Below are 21,160 nucleotides of genomic sequence, written 5' to 3' on the forward strand. Positions count from 1 at the left end.
ACAAATATGAAATGTCAAAGGAACATGCTTCAAAGCAAAATCATAAATACACCAGACAAAGAGTCAAATGAAACTGATCTCATGAATGAAAGAATATTGAGAGAACTGTGTGACCAATCCAAACAGAACAGTATTCACATTATAGGGGTACCAGAAGAAGAAGAAAGAGAGAGAAAAAGGGATAGAAAGTGTCTTTGAGGAGGTAACTGCTGAAAACTGCCCCAATCTTGGGAAGGAGCGAGTCTCTAAGGACACTGAGGTGCACAGATGTCCCAATACTAGGGACCCAAGGAAGACAACATCAAGACATATAATAATTAAAATGGCAAAGATCCATGTAATTGTATACTAATGATACCAAAAAAAAATTTAATTAAAATAAATAAATAAATAAATAAATATGGCAAAGATCAAGGATAAAAACAGACTATTAAAAGCAGCCACAGAGAGAAATAAGATCACATACAAAGGAAAGCCCATCAGGTTATCATCAGACATCTCAGCAGAACCTTACAGGCCAGAAGGGAATGGCATGATGTATTTAATGAATGAAGCAGAAGGCCTCAAACCAAGAATACTTTATCCAGTAAGATTATCTTTTAAATTTGAAGGTGGGATTAAGCACTTTCCAGACAAGCAAAAGTTGAGAGAATTTACCTCCCACAAACCGTCTCTGCAGTGTATTTTGGAGGGACTGCTATAGATGGAAGTGTTCCTAAGGTTTAATAGCTGTCACCAGAGAAAATAAAACCACAGTAAAGAAAGTAGAACAGTTAATTACTAAGCAAATGTGAAATTAAATCAACTACCCCCAAAGTCAATCAAGGGATAGACAAAGAGTACAGAATATGATAACTAATATATAAAGAATGGAGGAGGAAGAAAAAGAAGGAGAAAAAAAGAACCTTTCAATTGTGTTTGTAATAGCATACTAAGTGAGTTAAGTTAAACTCTTAGATAATAAGGAAGGTAACCCCGAACCTTTGGTAACCACGAATCTAAAGCCTTCAGTAGCAATAACTACATACATATCAATAATCACCCAGAATGTAAATGGTCTGAATGCACCAATCAAAAGACATAGAGTCACTGAATGGATTAAAAAACAAGACCCAGCTGCCTACAAGAGACTCACTTTAAACCCAAAGACATACAGACTAAAAGTAAAGGGATGGAAAAAGATATTTCATGAAACTAATAGGGAGAAAAAGCAGGAGTTGCACTACTTGTATCAGAAAAAATAGACTTCAAAACAAAGAAAGTCACCAGAGACAAAGGACATTACATAATGATAAAGGGGTCAATCCAACAATTCTCAGATTCTAAAAGACATATGCACCCCTCTGTTTATCACAGCACTATTTACAAAAGCCAAGATATGGAAGCAACCTAAGTGTCCATGAGTAGATGAATGGATAAAGAAGATGTGGTACATATACACAATGGAATACTATTTGGCTATAAGACAGAAACAAATCCTATCATTTGCAACAACATGGATGGAGCTGGAGGATATTATGCTCAGTGAAATAAGCCAGGCAGACAAAGACAAATGCCAAATGATTTCCCTCATTTGTGGAGTATAACAACAAAGCAAAACTGAAGGAACAAAACAGCAGCAGACTCACAGACTCCAAGAAGGAACTAGTGGTTACCAAAGGGGAGGAGTGTGGAAGGGCAGGTGGGGAGGGAGGGAGAAGGGGATTAAGGGGTATCATGTTTAGTACACATGGTGTGGGGGGTCATGGGGCAGACAGTGTAGCACAGAGAAGGCAAATAGCGAATCTGTGGTATCTTACTACACTGATGGACAGTGACTGCAATGGCATATGGGTGGGAACTTGATAATATGGGTGAATGTAGTAACCACATTGTTTTTTATGTGAAACATTCATAAGACCATGTATCGATAATACCTTAGTAAAAATAAATAAATAAAAATTACTAAAGTCATTACAGATAATTACCAAGAGAAAAAGATGCTACATAAATACACAGCATGTGGTTACATTCATGCATGAGCACTTTAAAGAACAACATTTATTAGGTTCTTATTTTGTACCTGAGATCTTATGTAAGTATTAAGCAATAAAAAGATGAGTAAGGTTCCACCACTTTCAAGTGACAACTGTGTATATGCGCCTGCATGCTTGTAGGTAAAAACCTTGTAAGATTCCATCATTTAAGGCTCTTTTAAAGCTTTTCTTTCAGGATGTTTTTAGACATTAATAAATTTTAATGTACTTACTGCTAAAATGTCCGCTTCTACAGGCAGTAAGTTTAAGAATGCAAAGAGCTGGATGGTCAAGATGGTATATATTTGTGTGGCTGACAGCATGAGCATTCCTATGGAGAGCAGCATCTCGCCGCAAAAATACCTGGAAGATAAGCACATAAATAACAATGAGCTCAGATATACTTTGCCCCTGAAAATAAGCCATTTACTACATTAATTGCTAATGTCCAAAAATAGTTTTTAAATTGCAAACGTGTTAATACTAAATTAAATTTTTATTTCAAAAGCATAAGCATGACATAAATTTGGACATTTACGTAAACATGCAGGATTAGTCAATACTTACATAACTCATGACTAAGTTCTGTGTTAAACCACAAAATAAACATCCTCCCACAGTTCTCAGTTTGCAGTACAGCTTGTTTATTAACTCAGTTATAAGGGAAACTAGATTTTAGTCAAATCTAGTTAGAAAAAATACAAGCACCTTTGCTTTAAAATTGTTTACAATTGTAAGGAATTTTTATAATTCTTTAAATATAATTTATGAATTTATATTAATTTTTATTTATTCTCATATTATACACATATTAGAAAATGTAAAAAAAAAACCACTTAGTATAAAGTAATATTTTTTGCCCTTTCCCTCCTAACAATATATACTATTTTACCTCTTTACATCTTAAAGGCACCAGTGCAGCTACTTCTTCCAACCTCATCCTATTCTCTGCCTTACAGAAAAAAAGGTATATGAAAGGACTAAATGTTAACTAAGTATCAAAATTCTAATTGAGGTAAGCCTCAAGCAACTGCATTATTTACTTTTTAAAAGGTGAGGATGACGTTTGCAAAGACAAGGGCCTTTATAATTATTTTATTAAATGAAACCAACTCATATAATACCAATTTTGATGATGATTACTGTTGGTAAGGCTCTGGATTTCGAGACTTGTAACATACAAACTCATTCTGACTCTGACACACTCTTAAAGAGAAATACTTCTGAGTAACTTTTGAACTGTCATCTCACAAAGCCATTAATATCAGAGATGAAATAAAGGTGAAAACATGTTACATGCACAGAATTGTTCCACAGAGACAGAAAACAGATTAGCGGTAATCAGTGGGTGAGAGGTAAGAGCCAAAAGAAGAGGGAGGGACAGACAGGAATAGGGAATGACTCCTCATGGAGATGGGATTTCTTTTCATGGTGATGAAAATGTTCTAAAATTGGATTGTGGTGATATTGCACAACTCTATAAACATACTAAAAATCACTGTACTGTTTACTTTAAATGGGTAAATTTTATGGTGTGTGAATTATATTTCAATAAAGATATTTTTTAAATGTTTAGATTTGTTGATATTCATTCCTTAGGTAAAATACATTTTATAATATACCTCTGTGCAGGAAAGAGTTAACATAGCAGGCCTGAGACTGCTATCCTTAGAAGAGTCAGCTTGTAGTGTTGGCCCTTCATTGGCATTTGGGAATTTAGATTTCAGGAGAGTTCCCAACATTCCCTGATAAGAACAGCCCACTATGCCAAAACTCTGGAAACAGTATAGTTTATGTTGAATTACCTCCTTGATTTCATGGAGTGTGAAATTTTGGGACATGCAGAGCAGTGGGTGCCTACATGAGCAGCCTCCAATATAAACCCTGGGCACAATCTCTAATGAGCTTCGCTGGCAGGTATTTCACACGTCATAACTCACTGCTAAGGAATTAAGCACATCCTGTGTGACTCCAGTGGGGGAGGTCTCTAAAAAGTTTACAGCTGGTGTCCTCTGGACTTTACTTCAGGCTCCTTTTCCCTTTGCTCATTTTGCTTTCTATCCTTTCACTGTAATAAGCCATGGTCATGAGTACAACCGAATGCTGAGTCCTGTAAGTACTAGTGAATCACTGGACCAGGGTTGGTCTTGGGGACTCCCAATGCAAATACATTAGACAATTTCTGGACAGAAATCATACCATAAAAACATACAAATCATTATAAAATAAGGTACAGTTGCTACTAAATGTTGCTAGGAAGAATAAACATGCAGCATGTTGACCAATGACCTGTTTGGCAAAGTTAATCTGAATAAGAACTATGATTTCCCTTGTAAAGTTCTAGAATTCCAGCCAACTAGGGGTGGGTGGGAGTTTAAAAAGGAAAATAACCCTAAGGATAGGAATAATAATAACCACACGACTATTATTGATCACTTACTAAGTGTCAGGCATTGCTCTAGCATGTTACTGAGTTAAAGTCATCTAATCATAAGGTCAGAGATAGGAAAACCTACACATTGTTAAATAACTTGCCCAAATTTAAACAATGAATAATAGCAAAGACAAGATTCAAACATAGGCAGTTGGCTTCCTAACTCCACACTTTAAAGCCCAAGTGAAAATAACATCAATATTCAAGGTTGATGTTCAAAAGGTAGAGTAATAATGACCCTATGCTTTACACAGGTACTCAAGGGCGTCAAAGAAATGATCACTGCCACAAAGCCACTGGATTATTTCCTTCCTTTACTTTGTGTACGAGTGAGTGTGTGTGTATGTGTGTCTATTTAATAGTGTACAGTAGGATTTGGTTATGCCTGATTTTTCCTGTTACTGCCCTTTCTAAAATAACACATTCTCGAATTTTTATAGTCTCTATTTACAAAATTAATTCTTGCTTATTAAGTAAACTGTAGAAAATATGTTAAAATTAAAGTCATTTATGTCACCAAATTAAGGAATAACCAGTGTCTGTATTTTGGTATATAACCTTCCATTCTTTCAGTTATATATGCATTCAAATATAGATAGTTAGCAAAACTGGGAATACATTACACATATTGTTTTCTTACCTGTATTCTTTCTATTTACTGTATTATATTTTCCTAAGTAAATATGCTTACAGAAATCAGAAATTTCACACCCTGTACTGTAACATCCCTTCAAGAAACAGATAGCAGACCAGGAGATCCTCTGGGGCTTAGACCCCTTTCAAATACTGTTGTTGTTTTTTTAACCTTTTTGAGATATTGGGTTTCCATATACGACCTTGTTTATACAAAATGAAAACTACTGGTCTAAAAAATGATGTATAATGACCACATGATATTCCATACGAATGTTCTATGATCAATTTAATAGAATCCCTATTTGTTGGGGTAACTTCATAGACACACCCTTGATTTTTTTTTTAAGTCATAGAAGTGAGTGGTAGTATTATAACTGTGGTAAGAAACATGAAATCTATTAGATGTCTCAGCTCTGCCACATACTAAATGTGTGATTTCTGAGGCAAAATGACTAAGTTGCATCATCTGTAAAAGGAGATTAGGACTCAGAGAACAACTGTGTAGAATAAATACAAAAATGCATAAGGGCTTAACACAGCAGTGGAATATAGGAGGAAAAGAGTTTGGGTGGTGATGCCAATAGATGAGACAGGAATACAGAAAGGGAGCTACAGTTAGTGGAGATGAGTAAAATTTGGGAATTTTTTCACTTAATGTTTGTAGACATTATGACATTTCACTTAATGTCATATTCATGTAAACAGATGTGATAAATAGAAGGCAGGAGTTCCACCCAGGCATACAGAAATGTGGGAAACATCAACAAATAAATGGTAAATAAACTGATCTTAATGTAAAAGTGAAAATAGCACTAAAGAAAACGAAGAATATCTAAACTTAAGGGTAGGGAGAAAAGGAGAGAAAAGAGAGAAAGATTGGTTACACAAAAGTCAAGAAAGAAAAGAACTTTGAAATGAATGTAGGGGGAAGAAATCAGTCAACAGAGGTAAATGTCAGAGAAGAGGCAAAAAGGTCTAAAATTTTCCCATTTAAGAGTTTGTCTAACCTAAACAATTTTACTTCCCGATAGTTCAACAGGTAAACCTGTTCTGATCAACTATTTCCAAGAATGGACCATGCTTAATTGAATTTAAAAATGTACCAAAAAGATCATCCATCATGAACAAGTAGGATTTATTCCAGGGATGCAAGGATAGTGTAACATTCGAAAATCCATCAACATCATCCACCACATCAACAAAAAGAAGGACAAAAACCACATGAACATCTCCATAGATGCTGAAAAAGCATTAGACAAAATTCAACATCCACTCATAATAAAAAGTCTCAACAAAATGCATATAGAGGGCATGTACCTTAACATAATAAAGCCCAAATATGAAAAACCCACACCCAACATCATACTTAACAGCAAGAAGCTGAAAGCTTTTCCCTTAAGATTGGGAACAAGACAAGGATGCCCACTTTCCCCACTTCTATTCAACATAGTACTGGAGATCCTAGAAAGGGCAATCAGACAACACAAAGAAATAAAAGGCATCCAGATTGGTAAGGAAGAAGTTAAACGTCCCTGTTTGTAAATGACATGATACTGTACATAAAAAACCCTAAAGAATCCACTCCAAAACTACTAGAACTAATATCTGAATTCAGCAAAGTTGCAGGATACAAAATTAATATACAGAAATCTGTTGTATTCCTATACAATAACAATGAACTAGCAGACAGAGAAATCAGGAAAACAATTCCATTCACAATTGCATCAAAAAGAATAAAACACCTAGAAATAAACCTAACCAAGGAAGTGAAAGACCTATATCTGAAAACTACAAGACACTCATGAGAGAAATTAAAGAAGATACCAATAAAAGGAAACATATTCCGTTCTCATGGATAGGTAGAATTAATATTGTCAAAATGACCATCCTGGAGGGGCGGAGCCAGGATGGCGGCATGAGTAGAGCAGTGGAAATCTCCTCACAAAAACACATAGAGCTATGAAAATATAACAAAGAAAAATCTTCCTAAAATAGAGACCACAGGACACAGGACAACATCCAGACCACATCCACACCTACAAGAACCCAGCGCCTTGCGAAGGGGGTAAGATACAAGTCCCGGCCCAGCGGGACCCGAGCGCCCCTTCCCCCGGCTCCCGGCAGGTGGAAAGAAACCGGAGCAGTGTTTTTTTTGGCGAGTGCTTTTTGGAAGCTTTAAAGGGACAGGGACCCCGTTGCTAGGGAGGCAGGATGGCGGGACCGGTGAGGGGGTGCCTGGGACCGGCGCCTGAGGACAAAGAATATCCCGCATTTTTCCCTGCGGGACGGGTGGGCGGTTGCCTGAGATCGGCGCCTGAGGAGGAGGAAATCGCGCGCTTTTCCCCTTTGTTTTTTTTTTCTCTTTATGGCGAGTGCTTTTTGGAAGCCTTAAAGGGACAGGGACCCCGGTGCTAGGGAGGCAGGGCATCGGGACTGGTGAGCGGGTGCCTGGGACCGGCGCCTGAGGACAAAGATTATCCCGGATTTTTCCCTGTGGGACCGGTGGGCAGGTGCCTGAGACCGGCAGTTAATGACGGAGGAAATCGCGCGTTTTTCCCCTTTTTTTTTCTCTTTTTGGCGAGTGCTTTTTGGAAGCGTTAAAGGGACAGGGACCCCGGTGCCAGGGAGGCAGGGCGGCAGGACTGGTGAGCGGATGCCTGGGACCGGCGCCTGAGGACAAAGATTATCCCGCATTTTTTCCTGCGGGACCGGTGGTCGGGTGCCTGAGACCGGCACTTAATGACGGAGGAAATCGCGCATTTTTCCCCTTTTTTTTTCTCTTTTTGGCGAGTCCTTTTTGGAAGCCTTAAAGGGACAGGGACCCCGGTGCTAGGGAGGCAGGGCGTCGGGACTGGTGAGAGGGTGCCTGGGACCAGCGCCTGAGAACAAAGAATATCGCGGGTTTTTCCCTGCGGGACCAGTGGGCGGGTGCTTTTTGGAAACGTAGAAAGGACAGGGACCCTGGTGCTAGGGAGACAGGGCAGCAGGACCAGTGAGCGGGTGCCTGGGACCGGCGCCTGAGGACAAAAAACAAAAATCGCGTGTTTTTTCCTTTTTTTTTATCTGTTCAATCTCTCATTGTTGCTGTTGTTGTTTTGGTTTGGAGAGTGCTTTTTGGAAGTCTTAAAGGGGCAGGACAGGACACTTAGACCAGAGGCAGGGAATCTGGGGATGGCTGGGCACTCTAACCCGCTGGGCAGCAGGGAGCACAGAGGCCCCTTATGGAGATAAATAGCCTCCCGGCCGCTCCCGTCCAACGGGGCTCCACCATTTTAAGGAGCAGCCCCAGCCAGGTCACGCCCACAGCTACAGCGGAGAAAAACCCCATAGCAACCGGGCAGGAAGCAGAAGCCCTGTCTGCACACAACTGCCCAGCACAAGCCACTAGAGGTAGCTATTCTCCCAGGAGAGGAAGGCCACAAACCAACAAGAAGGGAAGCTCTTCCAGCGGTCACTCGTACCAGCTCTGCAATCTCTATCACCATGAAAAGGCAAAACTACAGGCAGACAAAGATCACAGACACAACACCTGAGAAGGAGACAGACCTACCCAGTCCTCCTGAAAAAGAATTCAAAATAAAAATCATGAACATGCTGACAGAGATGCAGAAAATGCAAGAGCAGTGGGATGAAGTCCGGAAGGAGATCACAGAAGTCAGGAAGGAGATCACAGAAGTGAAACAATCCCTGGAAGGATTTATAAGCAGAATGGATAAGATGCAAGAGGCCATTGAAGGAATAGAAGCCAGAGAACAGGAACGTATAGAAGCAGACATAGAGAGAGATAAAAGGATCTCCAGGAAAGAAACAACACTAACAGAACTATGTGACCAAGACAAAAGGAATAATATTCGTATTATACGGATACCAGAACAAGAAGAAAGAGGAAAAGGGATAGAAAGTCTCTTTGAAGAAATAATTACTGAAAACTTCCCCAAACTGGGGGAGGAAATAATCGAACAGACCATGGAATTACACAGAACCCCCAATAGAAAGGATCCAAGGAGGACAACACCAAGACACATAGTAATTAAAATGGCAAGGATCAAGGACAAGGAAAGAGTTTTAAAGGCAGCTAGAGAGAAAACGGTCACCTATAAAGGAAAACCCATCAGGCTAACATCAGACTTCTCGACAGAAACCCTACAGGCCAGAAGAGAATGGCATGATATACATAATGCAGTGAAACAGAAGGTCCTTGAAACAAGGATACTGTACCCAGCACGACTATCATTTAAATATGATGGCAGGATTAAACAATTCCCAGACAAGCAAAAGCTGAGGGAATTTGCTTCCCACAAACCACCTCTACAGGGCATCCTACAGGGACTGCTCTAGATAGAAGCACCCCTAAAAAGAGCACAGAACAAAACACACAACATATGAAGAAGGGAGGAGGAGGAATAAGAAGGGAGAGAAGAAAAGAATCTCCAGACAGTGTATATAACAGCTCAATAAGCGAGCTAAGTTAGGCAGGAAAATACTAAAGAAGCTAAACTTGAACCTTTGGTAACCACGAATCTAAACCATGCAATGGCAATAAGTACATATCTCTCAATAGTCACCCTATATGTAAATGGACTTAATGCACCAATCAAAAGACATAGAGTAATAGAATGGATAAAAAAGCAAGACCCATCTATATACGGATTACAAGAAACTCAGCTTAAACCCAACGACAAACACAGACTAAAAGTCAAGGGATGGAAAAACATATTTCAGACAAACAACAGTGAGAAGAAAGCAGAGGTTGCAGTACTAATATCAGACAAAATAGACTTCAAAACAAAGAAAGTAACAAGAGATAAAGATGGATACTACATAATGATAAAGGGCTCAGTCCAACAAGAGGATATAACCATTCCAAATATATATGCACCCAATACAAGAGCACCAGCATATGTGAAGCAAATACTAACAGAACTAAAGAGGGAAAAAGACTGCAATGCATTCATTCTAGGAGACTTCTACACACCACTCACACCAAAGGATAGATCCACCGGGCAGAAAATAAGTAAGGACACACAGGCACTGAACAACACACTAGAACAGATGGACTTAATAGACATCTATAGAACTCTACATCCAAAAGGAACAGGATATACATTCTTCTCAAGCACACGGAACATTCTCCAGAATACTACCTCACAAAAAGAACCTCAGTAAATTCCAAAATATTGAAATTCTACCAACCAATTTTTCAGACCACAAAGGTAGAAAACTAGAAATAAATTCTGCAAAGAAAACAAAAAGGCTCACAAATACATGGAGGCTTAACAACATGCTACTAAATAATCAATGGATCAATGAACAAATCAAAATAGACATCAAGGAATATATAGAAACAAATGACAACAACAACACTAAGCCCCAACTTCTGTGGGACGCAGCGAAAGCAGTCTTAAGAGGAAAGTATATAGCAATGCAGGCACATTTGAAGAAGGAAGAACAATCCCAAATGAATAGTCTAACATCACAATCATCGAAACTGGAAAAAGAAGAACAAATGAGGCCTAAAGTCAGCAGAAGGAGGGACATTATAAAGATCAGAGAAGAAATAAACAAAATTGAGAAGAATAAAACAATAGCAAAAATCAATGAAAACAAGAGTTGGTTCTTCGAGAAAATAAACAAAATAGATAAGCCTCTAGACAAACTTATTAAGAGAAAAAGAGAATAAACACAAATCAACATAATCAGAAATGAGAATGGAAAAAACACGACAGACTCCACAGAAATACAAAGAATTCTTAAAGATTACTATGAAAACCTATATGCCAAAAAGTTGGAAAACCTAGAAGAAATGAACAACTTCCTAGAAAAATACAACCTCCCAAGACTGACCAAGGAAGTAACACAAAAGTTAAACAAACCAATTACGAGCAAAGAAATTGAAACGGTAATCAAAAAACTACCCAAGAACAAAACCCCGGGGCCAGACGGATTTACCTCGGAATTTTATCAGACACACAGAGAAGACATAATACCCATTCTCCAAAAAGTGTTCCAAAAAATAGAAGAGGGAATACTCCCAAACTCATTATATGAAGCCAACATCACCCTAATACCAAACCAGGCAAAGACCCCACCAAAAAAGAAAATGACAGACCAATATCCCTGATGAATGTAGATGCAAAAATACTCAATAAAATCTTAGCAAACAGAATTCAACAGTATATCAAAAGGATCATACACCATGACCAAGTGGGATTCATCCCAGGGATGCAAGGATGGTACAACATTCGAAAATCCATCAACATCGTCCACCAAATCAACAAAAAGAAAGACAAAAACCACATGATCATCTCCATAGATGCTGAAAATGCATTTGACAAAATTCAACATCCACTCATGATAAAAACTCTCAGCAAAATGGGAATAGAGGGCAAGTACCTCAACATAATAAAGGCCATATATGATAAACCCACAGCCAGCATTATACTGAACAGCAAGAAGCTGAAAGCATTTCCTCTGAGATCGGGAACAAGACAGGGATGCCCACTCTCCCCACTGTTATTCAACATAGTACTGGAGGTCCTAGCCACGGCAATCAGACAAAACAAAGAAATACAAGGAATTCAGATTGGTAAAGAAGAAGTTAAACTGTCACTATTTGCAGATGATATGATACTGTCCATAAAAAACCCTAAAGACTCCACTCCAAAACTACTGGAACTGATATCGGAATACAGCAAAGTTGCAGGACACAAAATTAACACACAGAAATCGGTAGCTTTCCTATACACTAACAACGAATCAATAGAAAGAGAAATCAGGAAAACAATTCCATTCACCATTGCATCAAAAAGAATAAAATACCTAGGAATAAACCTAACCAAAGAAGTGAAAGACTTATACTCTGAAAACTACAAGTCACTCTTAAGAGAAATTAAAGGGGACACTAATAAATGGAACTCATCCCATGCTCATGGCTAGGAAGAATTAATATCGTCAAAATGGCCATCCTGCCCAAAGCAATATACAGATTTGATGCAATCCCTATCAAATTACCAGCAACATACTTCAATGAATTGGAACAAATAATTCAAAAATTCATATGGAAACACCAAAGACCCCGAATGGCCAAAGCAATCCTGAAAAAGAAGAATAAAGTAGGGGGGATCTCACTCCCCAACTTCAAGCTCTACTACAAAGCCACAGTAATCAAGACAATTTGGTACTGGCACAAGAACAGAGCCACAGACCAGTGGAACAGATTAGAGACCCCAGAAATTAACCCAAACAATTATGGTCAATTAATATTTGATAAAGGAGCCATGGACATACAATGGGGAAATGACAGTCTCTTCAACAGATGGTGCTGGCAAAACTGGACAGCTACATGTAGGAGAACGAAACTGGACCATTGCCTAACCCCATATACAAAGGTAAACTCAAAATGGATCAAAGACCTGAATGTAAGTCATGAAACCATTAAACTCTTGGAAAAAAGCATAGGCAAAAACCTCTTAGACATAAACATGAGTGACCTCTTCTTGAACATATCTCCCCGGGCAAGGAAAACAACAGCAAAAATGAGCAAGTGGGACTACATTAAGCTAAAAAGCTTCTGTACAGCGAAAGACACAATCAATAGAACAAAAAGGAACCCTACAGTATGGGAGCATATATTTGAAAATGACAGATCCGATAAAGGCTTGACGTCCAGAATATATAAAGAGCTCACACGCCTCAACAAACAAAAAACAAATAACCCAATTTAAAAATGGGCAGAGGAACTGAACAGACAGTTCTCTAATAAAGAAATACAGATGGCCAAGAGACACATGAAAAGATGCTCCACATCGCTAATTATCAGAGAAATGCAAATTAAAACTACAATGAGGTATCACCTCACACCAGTAAGGATAGCTGCCATCCAAGAGACAAACAACAACAAATGTTGGCGAGGCTGTGGAGAAAGGGGAACCCTCCTACACTGCTGGTGGGAATGTAAATTAGTACCATTGTGGAAAGCAGTTTGGAGGTTCATCAAAATACTCAAAACAGACCTACCATTCGACCCAGGAATTCCCCTCCTAGGAATTTATCCTAAGAACGCAGCAACCAAATTTGAGAAAGACAGATGCACCCCTATATTTATCACAGCACTATTTACAATAGCCAAGAATTGGAAGCAACCTAAATGTCCATCGGTAGATGAATGGATAAAGAAGATGTGGTACATATACACAATGAAATACTACTCAGCCATAAGGAGTGGAAAAATCCAACCATTTGCAGCAACATGGATGGAGCTGGAGAATATTATGCTCAGTGAAATAAGCCAAGCGGAGAAAGAGAAATACCAAATGATTTCACTCATCTGAGGAGTATAAGAACAAAGGAAAAACTGAAGGAACAAAACAGCAGCGGAATTACAGAACCCAAAAATGGACTAACAGGTACCAAAGGGAAAGGAACTGGGGAGGATGGGTGGGCAGGGAGGGATAAGGGGGGGGGGAAAAGGGGGGTATTAAGATTAGCATGCATGGGGGGGAGGGAGAAAGGGGAGGGTGGGCTGCACAACACAGAGAGGACAAGTAGGGATTCTACAACATTTTGCTAAGCTGATGGACAGTAACCGTAATGTGGTTGTTAGGGGGGACCTGATATAGAGGAGAGCATAGTAAACATAGTATTCTTCATGTAAGTGTAGATTAAAGATTAAAAAAAAAAGAAAGAAAGAAAAGGGGGATTACTCCTTGATAGGATAAAACTATTGGTAAATCAAAGATCAACGCATCCATCATCACAATGGAACTCAACATTAAATATCCTTAATGTTGATCACTTAAAAGGTGTCAGATGATCAGCTATGGAGGTATTCTTTTCTGATAATATTCCTTTCTCTTAATAAAAAAAAAAAATCAGTCCCTGTGTGCTGACCTCCAATGAGTTCTGCACAGTGGAATAGAGGGCATGTCAAAGTGTGGGCAAAGGGTCTGTTTGTTTCTATGCAGAAGATCAAGGCCTAGCTTGGATTCCCAGAAAATGAACTAAGATACGATATGAGGAGGAGCTTCCGGCATCAGCACTCTCTGGAGGACTCGTGCTGGGGGATGATCATCAAAAAGCCTCCACAGGGATCCAGGCGATGCTGCGGTTGTGGCTGCGTCCACCCCACCGTTTCCTGGACTTGCCATTGGAATGAGGAGGGAGATGTCTAGGCTGGCATGTGCATACAGTGAGACAACGAATTTGACCGGATCTGTACTGTTGGAACTCAACCAGGAGTTGGGAGGGGTGCAAGGTGTAGCACTCCAAAATCTTATGACTATAGACTATCTACGGTTAAAAGAACATATGGGAGGTGAACAGATCCCAGAAACGGGCTGCTTTAACTTGTCTGATTTTTCTCAGACTGTTCAAGTACAGTTGGACAATATCCATCATATCATAGACAAATTTTCACAAATGCCTAGGGTGCCTAAATGGTTTTCTTGGCTTCACTGGAGATGGATGGTAATTATAGATTTGCTTTGTTTATGTCACCGTATTCCTATTATGTTAATATGTGTGTGCAAATTAGTTAGTAGTTTAAAACCTATACATACTGAAGGTACTCTACAAGAAGATATGTCAAAGAAATAATCAATCCTCCCATGTTTTCTTCCAAATGCTACCTCTATAGCTTTTCTTCTTCCTTCCTAATTACAACCCTTAAATAGAATTCGTGCCTCATATCGAAGTTACCGAGTATCATAATTCCTCCAGGTGGTAAAGATACCTCGAGACAAGTGCTGGGCATAGAAGCCACAGGGCATAAATCTGCAAAGAAGTAAAAAGCTAACCTTTTCAAACAATATGGCTTCTCTCTCACTTACCAACTTTACATTTCCCTGTATGGCCCCGGAAGATGACTGGTTAGCCAGAGACGGGTAAGATTCCTCAAGGGAGGAACAACCTAAGACAGGCACAGTCGCAGGGGGGCCATCAGGTGAGAATTTGGGAATCAACAGAGATGAGGCTCAGAACCTCACCCCCCCTGCTTCGAGAGAAATCTTCTGCATCCGTGGATATTTTGCTGCCCTTGTCTAGCCTGGATTAATACTTAGTCCATAGGCACACAACTGATCATCTGATCATCTACATTTGCCCTCTTACAGCACTAAACTATGTTTTCTACCTTTATCTTGCATCTACCTACCACTTCAGCATTTTATTAAAAATAAAAATAATAATAATAATAAAGGGAGAAATGTGGGATCAACATATAAATCAAGTACAAAAATCAAACGAATATTCATATTTGACCTGATTGTTTATAGGTCATAATGTGTGATCAAAACCGAAAGTTTCTGTGATGAATGCCCTTGTACTGTTCACCATGTAAGAATTTATTCACTATGTAAGAATTCGTTACCCATGTAAGAACTTGTTCGTTATGCTTCAGAAGATTGGAGACTGACGAGAATTAGACTTGAGATGGATTAATGATTGTACATTGAGCATTGACCCCCCTATACTGAATTTTATTGTTGTTAACAACCATTTGATCAATAAATATGAGAGATGCCCTCTCAAGAAATAAAAAATAAAAAATAAAAATAATAATAAAAATAGAGGGAGAAATGTGAGATCAACATATAAATCAAGTACAAAAATTAAACGAATATTCATATTTGACCTGATTGTTTATAGGTCATAATGCGTGATCAAAACCGAAAGTTTCTGTGATGAATGCCCTTGTACTGTTCACCATGTAAGAATTTATTCACTATGTAAGAATTCATTCACCATGTAAGAACTTGTTCGTTATGCTTCAGAAGATTGGAAACTGACGAGAATTAGGCTTGAGATGGATTAATGATTGTGCATTGAGCATTGACCCCCCTATACTGAATTTTATTGTTGTTAACAACCATTTGATCAATAAATATGAGAGATGCCCTCTCAAAAAAATAAATAAATAAATAAATAAAATAAATAAATAAATAAATAAATAAAATAAAAATGACCATCCTGCCTAAAGCAATCTATAGATTCAATGCAATTTCTATCAAAATTCCAACAGCATTCTTCAACGAACTAGAGCAAATCATCCTTAAATTCATATGGAACCACAAAAGACCTTGAATAGCCAAAGCAATCCTGAGAAGGAAGAATAAACAGGGGGGATTACCCCCTGCAACTTCAAGCTCTACTACAAAGCCAGAGTAATCAAGACAATTTGGTACTGGCACAAGAACAGACCCATAGACCAATGGAACAGACTAGAGAGCCCTGATGGAAACCCAACCATATATGGTCAATTAATATATGATAAAGGAGCCAGGGAGATACACTGGGGAAATGACAGCCTCTTCAACAGCTGGTGTTGACAAAACTGGACAGCTACATGTAAAAGAATGAAACTGGATAACTGTTTAACCCCATACACAAAAGTAAACATGAAATGGATTAAAGACTTGAATGTAAGTCATGAAACCATAAAACTCTTAGAAGACAACATAGGCAAACATTTCCTGAATATAAGCATAAGCAACTTCTTCCTGAACATGTCTCCTCAAGCAAGGAAAACAAAAGCAAAAATGAACTCATGGGACTACATCAAACTAAAAAGTTTCTGTATGGCAAAGGACACCATCAGTAGAACAAAAAGGCATCCTACAGTATGGGAGAATATATTCATAAATGACATATCCGACAAGGGGTTAACATCCAAAATACATAAAGAACTTACATGCCTCAACACCCAAAAAGCAAATAACCCGGTTTATAAATGGGCAGAGGATATAGAGACAGTTCTCTGAAGAAGGAATTCAGATGGCTAACAGACATATGAAAAGATGCTGCACATTACTAATCATCAGGGAAATGCAAATTAAAACCACAATGAGATATCCCCTCACACCAGTAAGGATGGCCAGCATCGAAAAGACTAAGAACAACAAATGTTGGCAAGGATGTGGAGAAAGGGGAACCCACCTATACTGCTGGTGGGAATGTAAGCTAGTTCAACCATTGTGGAAAGCAATATGGAGGTTCCTCAAAAACTAAAAATAGAAATACCATTTGACCCAGGAATCCCACTCCTTGGAATTTACCCAAAGAATACAATTTCTCAGATTCAAAAGGACATACGCAACACTATGTTTATCACAGCACTTTTTACAATAGTGAAGATATGGAAGCAACCTAAGTGTCCATCAGTAGATGAATGGATAAAGAAGAGGTGGTACATATACACAATGGAATACTATTCAGCCATAAGAAAGAAACAAATCCTCCCATTTGCAACAACATCGATGGAGCTAGAGGACATTATGCTCAGTGAAATAAGCCAGGCAGAGAAAGACAAATGATTTTCCTCATTTGTGGAGTATAACAATGAAGCAAAACTGAAGGAACAAAATAGCAGCACACTCGGAGGCTCCAAGAATGAACTAGTGGTTACCAAAGGGGAGGGATGTGGGAAGGCGTGTAGGGAGGGAAGGACAAGGGGATTAGTATACATGGTGTGGGTGAGCACGGGGAGAACAGTGTAGCACAGAGAAGGCACATAGTGGATCTGTGGCATCTTGCTGCACGGATGGACAGTGACTACATTGGGGTATGGGTGGGGACTTGATAATATGGGTAAATGTAGTAACTACATTGTTTCTTCATGTGAAACCTTCATAAAAGTGTGTATCAATCATACCTTAATAAAAAAATTTTTAATTAAAAAAAAAAGAATGGACCATGCTTTTACCAGCTCTTTATTTTGATTCATGTGTTATCCAGAAATTAAATACATGCCCTTCTACCTTCAAAGAAAAATTTAGGTGAAAACTATGACTCCTATGAAATTGTACGCTAAATTTTATGTACGTTTAATACATACAGTTTCTGTGGAAGAAGTGCATAGTTATTGAAACTTCCTCAAAAGAGTACAAAAGGTTTTTTTTGTTGTTAAATCTTCCCTTCTCTAAGAAGTCTTCTGAAGAGAAAGGTTAACAAACATATCTATCGATACTTGCTCTTAGCACATAAACTACTGGATTAAGATTAATATATACTGTCAACTATATTACTAGGCAACATTTATTGTAAAATATGACTTCCTAATTAGTGAAGAGCATTAAAACTGGAAAGACTGCATGTTAACTAGAAAACCTTGTTCCAAAAACAAAAAGGGCCTCAGATGCCCTGTGGGGTGTGTTTCTTGAAAGCAAGCATGACCCCTGAGGGAACCTGGAAGCTACTGATGAACTACTACAAGAAGTGGTTCCTTTCATTTATGAGATTTTCCTATGCTGATGACACATCCACACAACTTAATCTTGGCTGTTACAATGCAGTATACTCCTTGCTGAATATAAAAACTGCACCTGGATGAAGGTAAGCCTTCTCAATGAAGATACATCTTACGGTGATACACTGTGCTCCTACATCTACAAAGATAGAGAACCTCGTGCCAGGTTATGGTCAATCAGTTATTGACAGTGCAAATGTCAACCAGAACTCCTGACCACTGCTAGTTATGCAGAGTGGGTGTTGTACCTTTCTTCTCCATTACAATTCCCATCATTTCCTCACCACTGAATTTACTCAGTTGTCACAGCCTCTATGATGGAGTAAATTATTTGTTGTGACTCTGATCACCCCCAAATAGAACATTCATCTGGAGGGCATTTCTTTAGAACCATATTTGGAAAGACACAACACAGAAAAAAAACCTTCTTAAAAAAATTTTGCTCATTACAAATATCTACCACTTTTCCTCCCTCCCTCCTTTTCTCTCTTTCATTCTGTCTCTTTCCTTCTCTCTCTAATTACCAAAGACAGAACATGACTCATACTGAGTACACCTGAAATCAGAAGGTTACACTTACATGCAAGAACTCCTTGAGAACTACCACGCAGGTTCCTAGAGATGCATACACTACCACCATCTCTGATGTGATTGGATCAAATTTAATTCTGCCTACTACTTGACAGAAGTCTACTAATTATTTTATCTGACATTTTATCTGAAATTAGTTTCCTGACTCTGTCTAAAGGGATTTCCAACTGGAAATTAGCATTCTATTTCTGTTTAGTCTCCATTGCCAAACTCTCTTTAACCTTATTCTAGTAAGCCATTAGCTCTAATTTCAAGTTTACAGGAAATACATGGAATAGAAAAAAATAAGTTATAAAATAAGGTGGGCCCCGGAAGATGACTGGTTAGCCAGAGACGGGTAAGATTCCTCAAGGGAGGAACAACCTAAGACAGGCACAGTCGCAGGGGGGCCATCAGGTGAGAAATCGGGGAACAACAGTGGTGAAGCTTAGAACCTCACCACCCCCTGTTTTAAGAGAAATCTTCTGCATTCGTGGATGTTTTATTGCCCTTGTCTAGCTCGGATTAACACATAGTCTACAGGCACACACCTGATCATCTACAATTGCTCTCTTGCAACACTAAACTATGTTTTCTACCTTTATCTTGCATCTACCTACCACTTCAGCATTTTATTAAAAATAAAAATAATAATAATAATAAAGGGAGAAATGTGGGATCCACATATAAATCAAGTATAAAAATCAAACGAATATTCATATTTGACCTGATTGTTTATAGTTCATAATGCGTGATCAAAACCGAAAGTTTCTGTGATGAATGCCCTTGTACTGTTCACCATGTAAGAACTTATTCACTATGTAAGAATTCATTCACCATGTAAGAACTTGTTCATTATGATTCAGAAGATTAGAGACTGACAAGAATTAGGCTTGAGATGGATTAATGATTGTGCATTGAGCACTGACCCCCCTATACAGAATTTTATTGTTGTTAACAACCATTTGATCAATAAATGAGAGATGCCCTCTCAAAAAAAAAAAAAAAAAGTTGCCATTGGAGGAAACTGGGCGGGAAGTACCCCGGAACTCCCTGTATATAGTTTTTTTGCAACTTCCTGTGACTCTACAGTTATTTCAAAATAAAAAGTTTGAATAAAAAAAAAAAAACTGAGGAAAAAAAAAAAAAAGACACCAAGTCCAAAGGGGAGAGCCTAGTAAACATAATGTTCTTCATATAATTGTAGATTAATGATAACAAAATTTAAAAAATAAAATAAAATAATAAAATAAAAGACAAAAAAAAAATAAGGTGGGGGTGCTACCTAAGGGCATTGCACCAATATCTATAAAATTAAATGGAATAAACAAAATAATGTAAAGGGATAGAAAGGAGAACAGCAAGAGACTGTTGTACATTAAAAGAAATAAGAAATATTAAATCCAAATGCAAAACACAAGGTTCAAGCAAACCAACAATAAAAATACAATTTAGGAAAAAGAAGAACACTATGAATATGGTTTGGATATTGGGTACTTTTTTTAATAACTTTATTTTCTTAGATATGGTGACAGTATTGTGGTTACATGAGAAAGCTCTTATTTTTGGAGATGACTAGGAAAGCACTTAGGAATGAAATGTCATGGTATCTGTAGCTTGCTTTAAAGTACTCCAGCCAAAAAAAACTAAGCCAAAAGACTAATAAATGTTATAGCTACATGAAGATTACACTGAGGTTCATTATACTATTCTCTACTTCTTTGTACATTTACTAATTTGTGTAACAAAAAGGTTTTTTATATGCAGTGAATAAATAATCACCTTAACTCTTATGCAATCTTTTTAGAAAGCCTTCAGCCTCTTTTTACTATGGTATTATATACATATCATAAAACTCACCATTTTAAACATTTTTAAGTGTAAAATTCAGTGACATTAACTACATTCATTTTGTTTTGCAACCATCATGATCATCCATCTCCAGAACTTTTTCATCTTCCCAACTGACACTCTTCCCAAACACATTAAACACTAATTTCCAGTCTCCTCTTTCCTAGTCCCAGGCAACCACTATTCTATTTTCTGTCTCTCTGAATTTGACTACTCTAGATACCTCATAAATGGAATCACATTTTGTCCATTTATGTCTGGTCTTTTTCAATTAGCATGACTTCAAGATTCATCTGCATTGCATCATATGCAATAATTTCCTTTTTTAAGGCTGAATAATATTCCATTATATGTATATACCACATTTTGTTTATCCTTTCATTCATCAAGGAATGTTTCGGCTGCTTCCACCTT

At 38.1% G+C, this 21,160-nt stretch overlaps 1 protein-coding gene across 2 annotated transcripts in view; it reads right to left on the reverse strand.

Moving 5' to 3' along the window:
- RNF13 (ring finger protein 13) overlaps nt 1-21,160 on the reverse strand; it is a 203,028-nt gene that overhangs the window by 135,584 nt on the left and 46,284 nt on the right. For both annotated transcript variants that reach the window (XM_073232218.1, XM_073232219.1), the window contains exon 2: nt 2,249-2,378. In XM_073232218.1, coding sequence (XP_073088319.1) covers nt 2,249-2,362 — 114 coding nt within the window. In that variant the 5' untranslated portion in view covers nt 2,363-2,378. The remainder of the gene's footprint in view (nt 1-2,248; nt 2,379-21,160) is intronic.

The sequence above is a fragment of the Manis javanica genome, chromosome 3 (genome assembly GCF_040802235.1).
Source record: "Manis javanica isolate MJ-LG chromosome 3, MJ_LKY, whole genome shotgun sequence".
In the NCBI taxonomy this organism is placed as follows: Eukaryota; Metazoa; Chordata; class Mammalia; order Pholidota; family Manidae; genus Manis; species Manis javanica.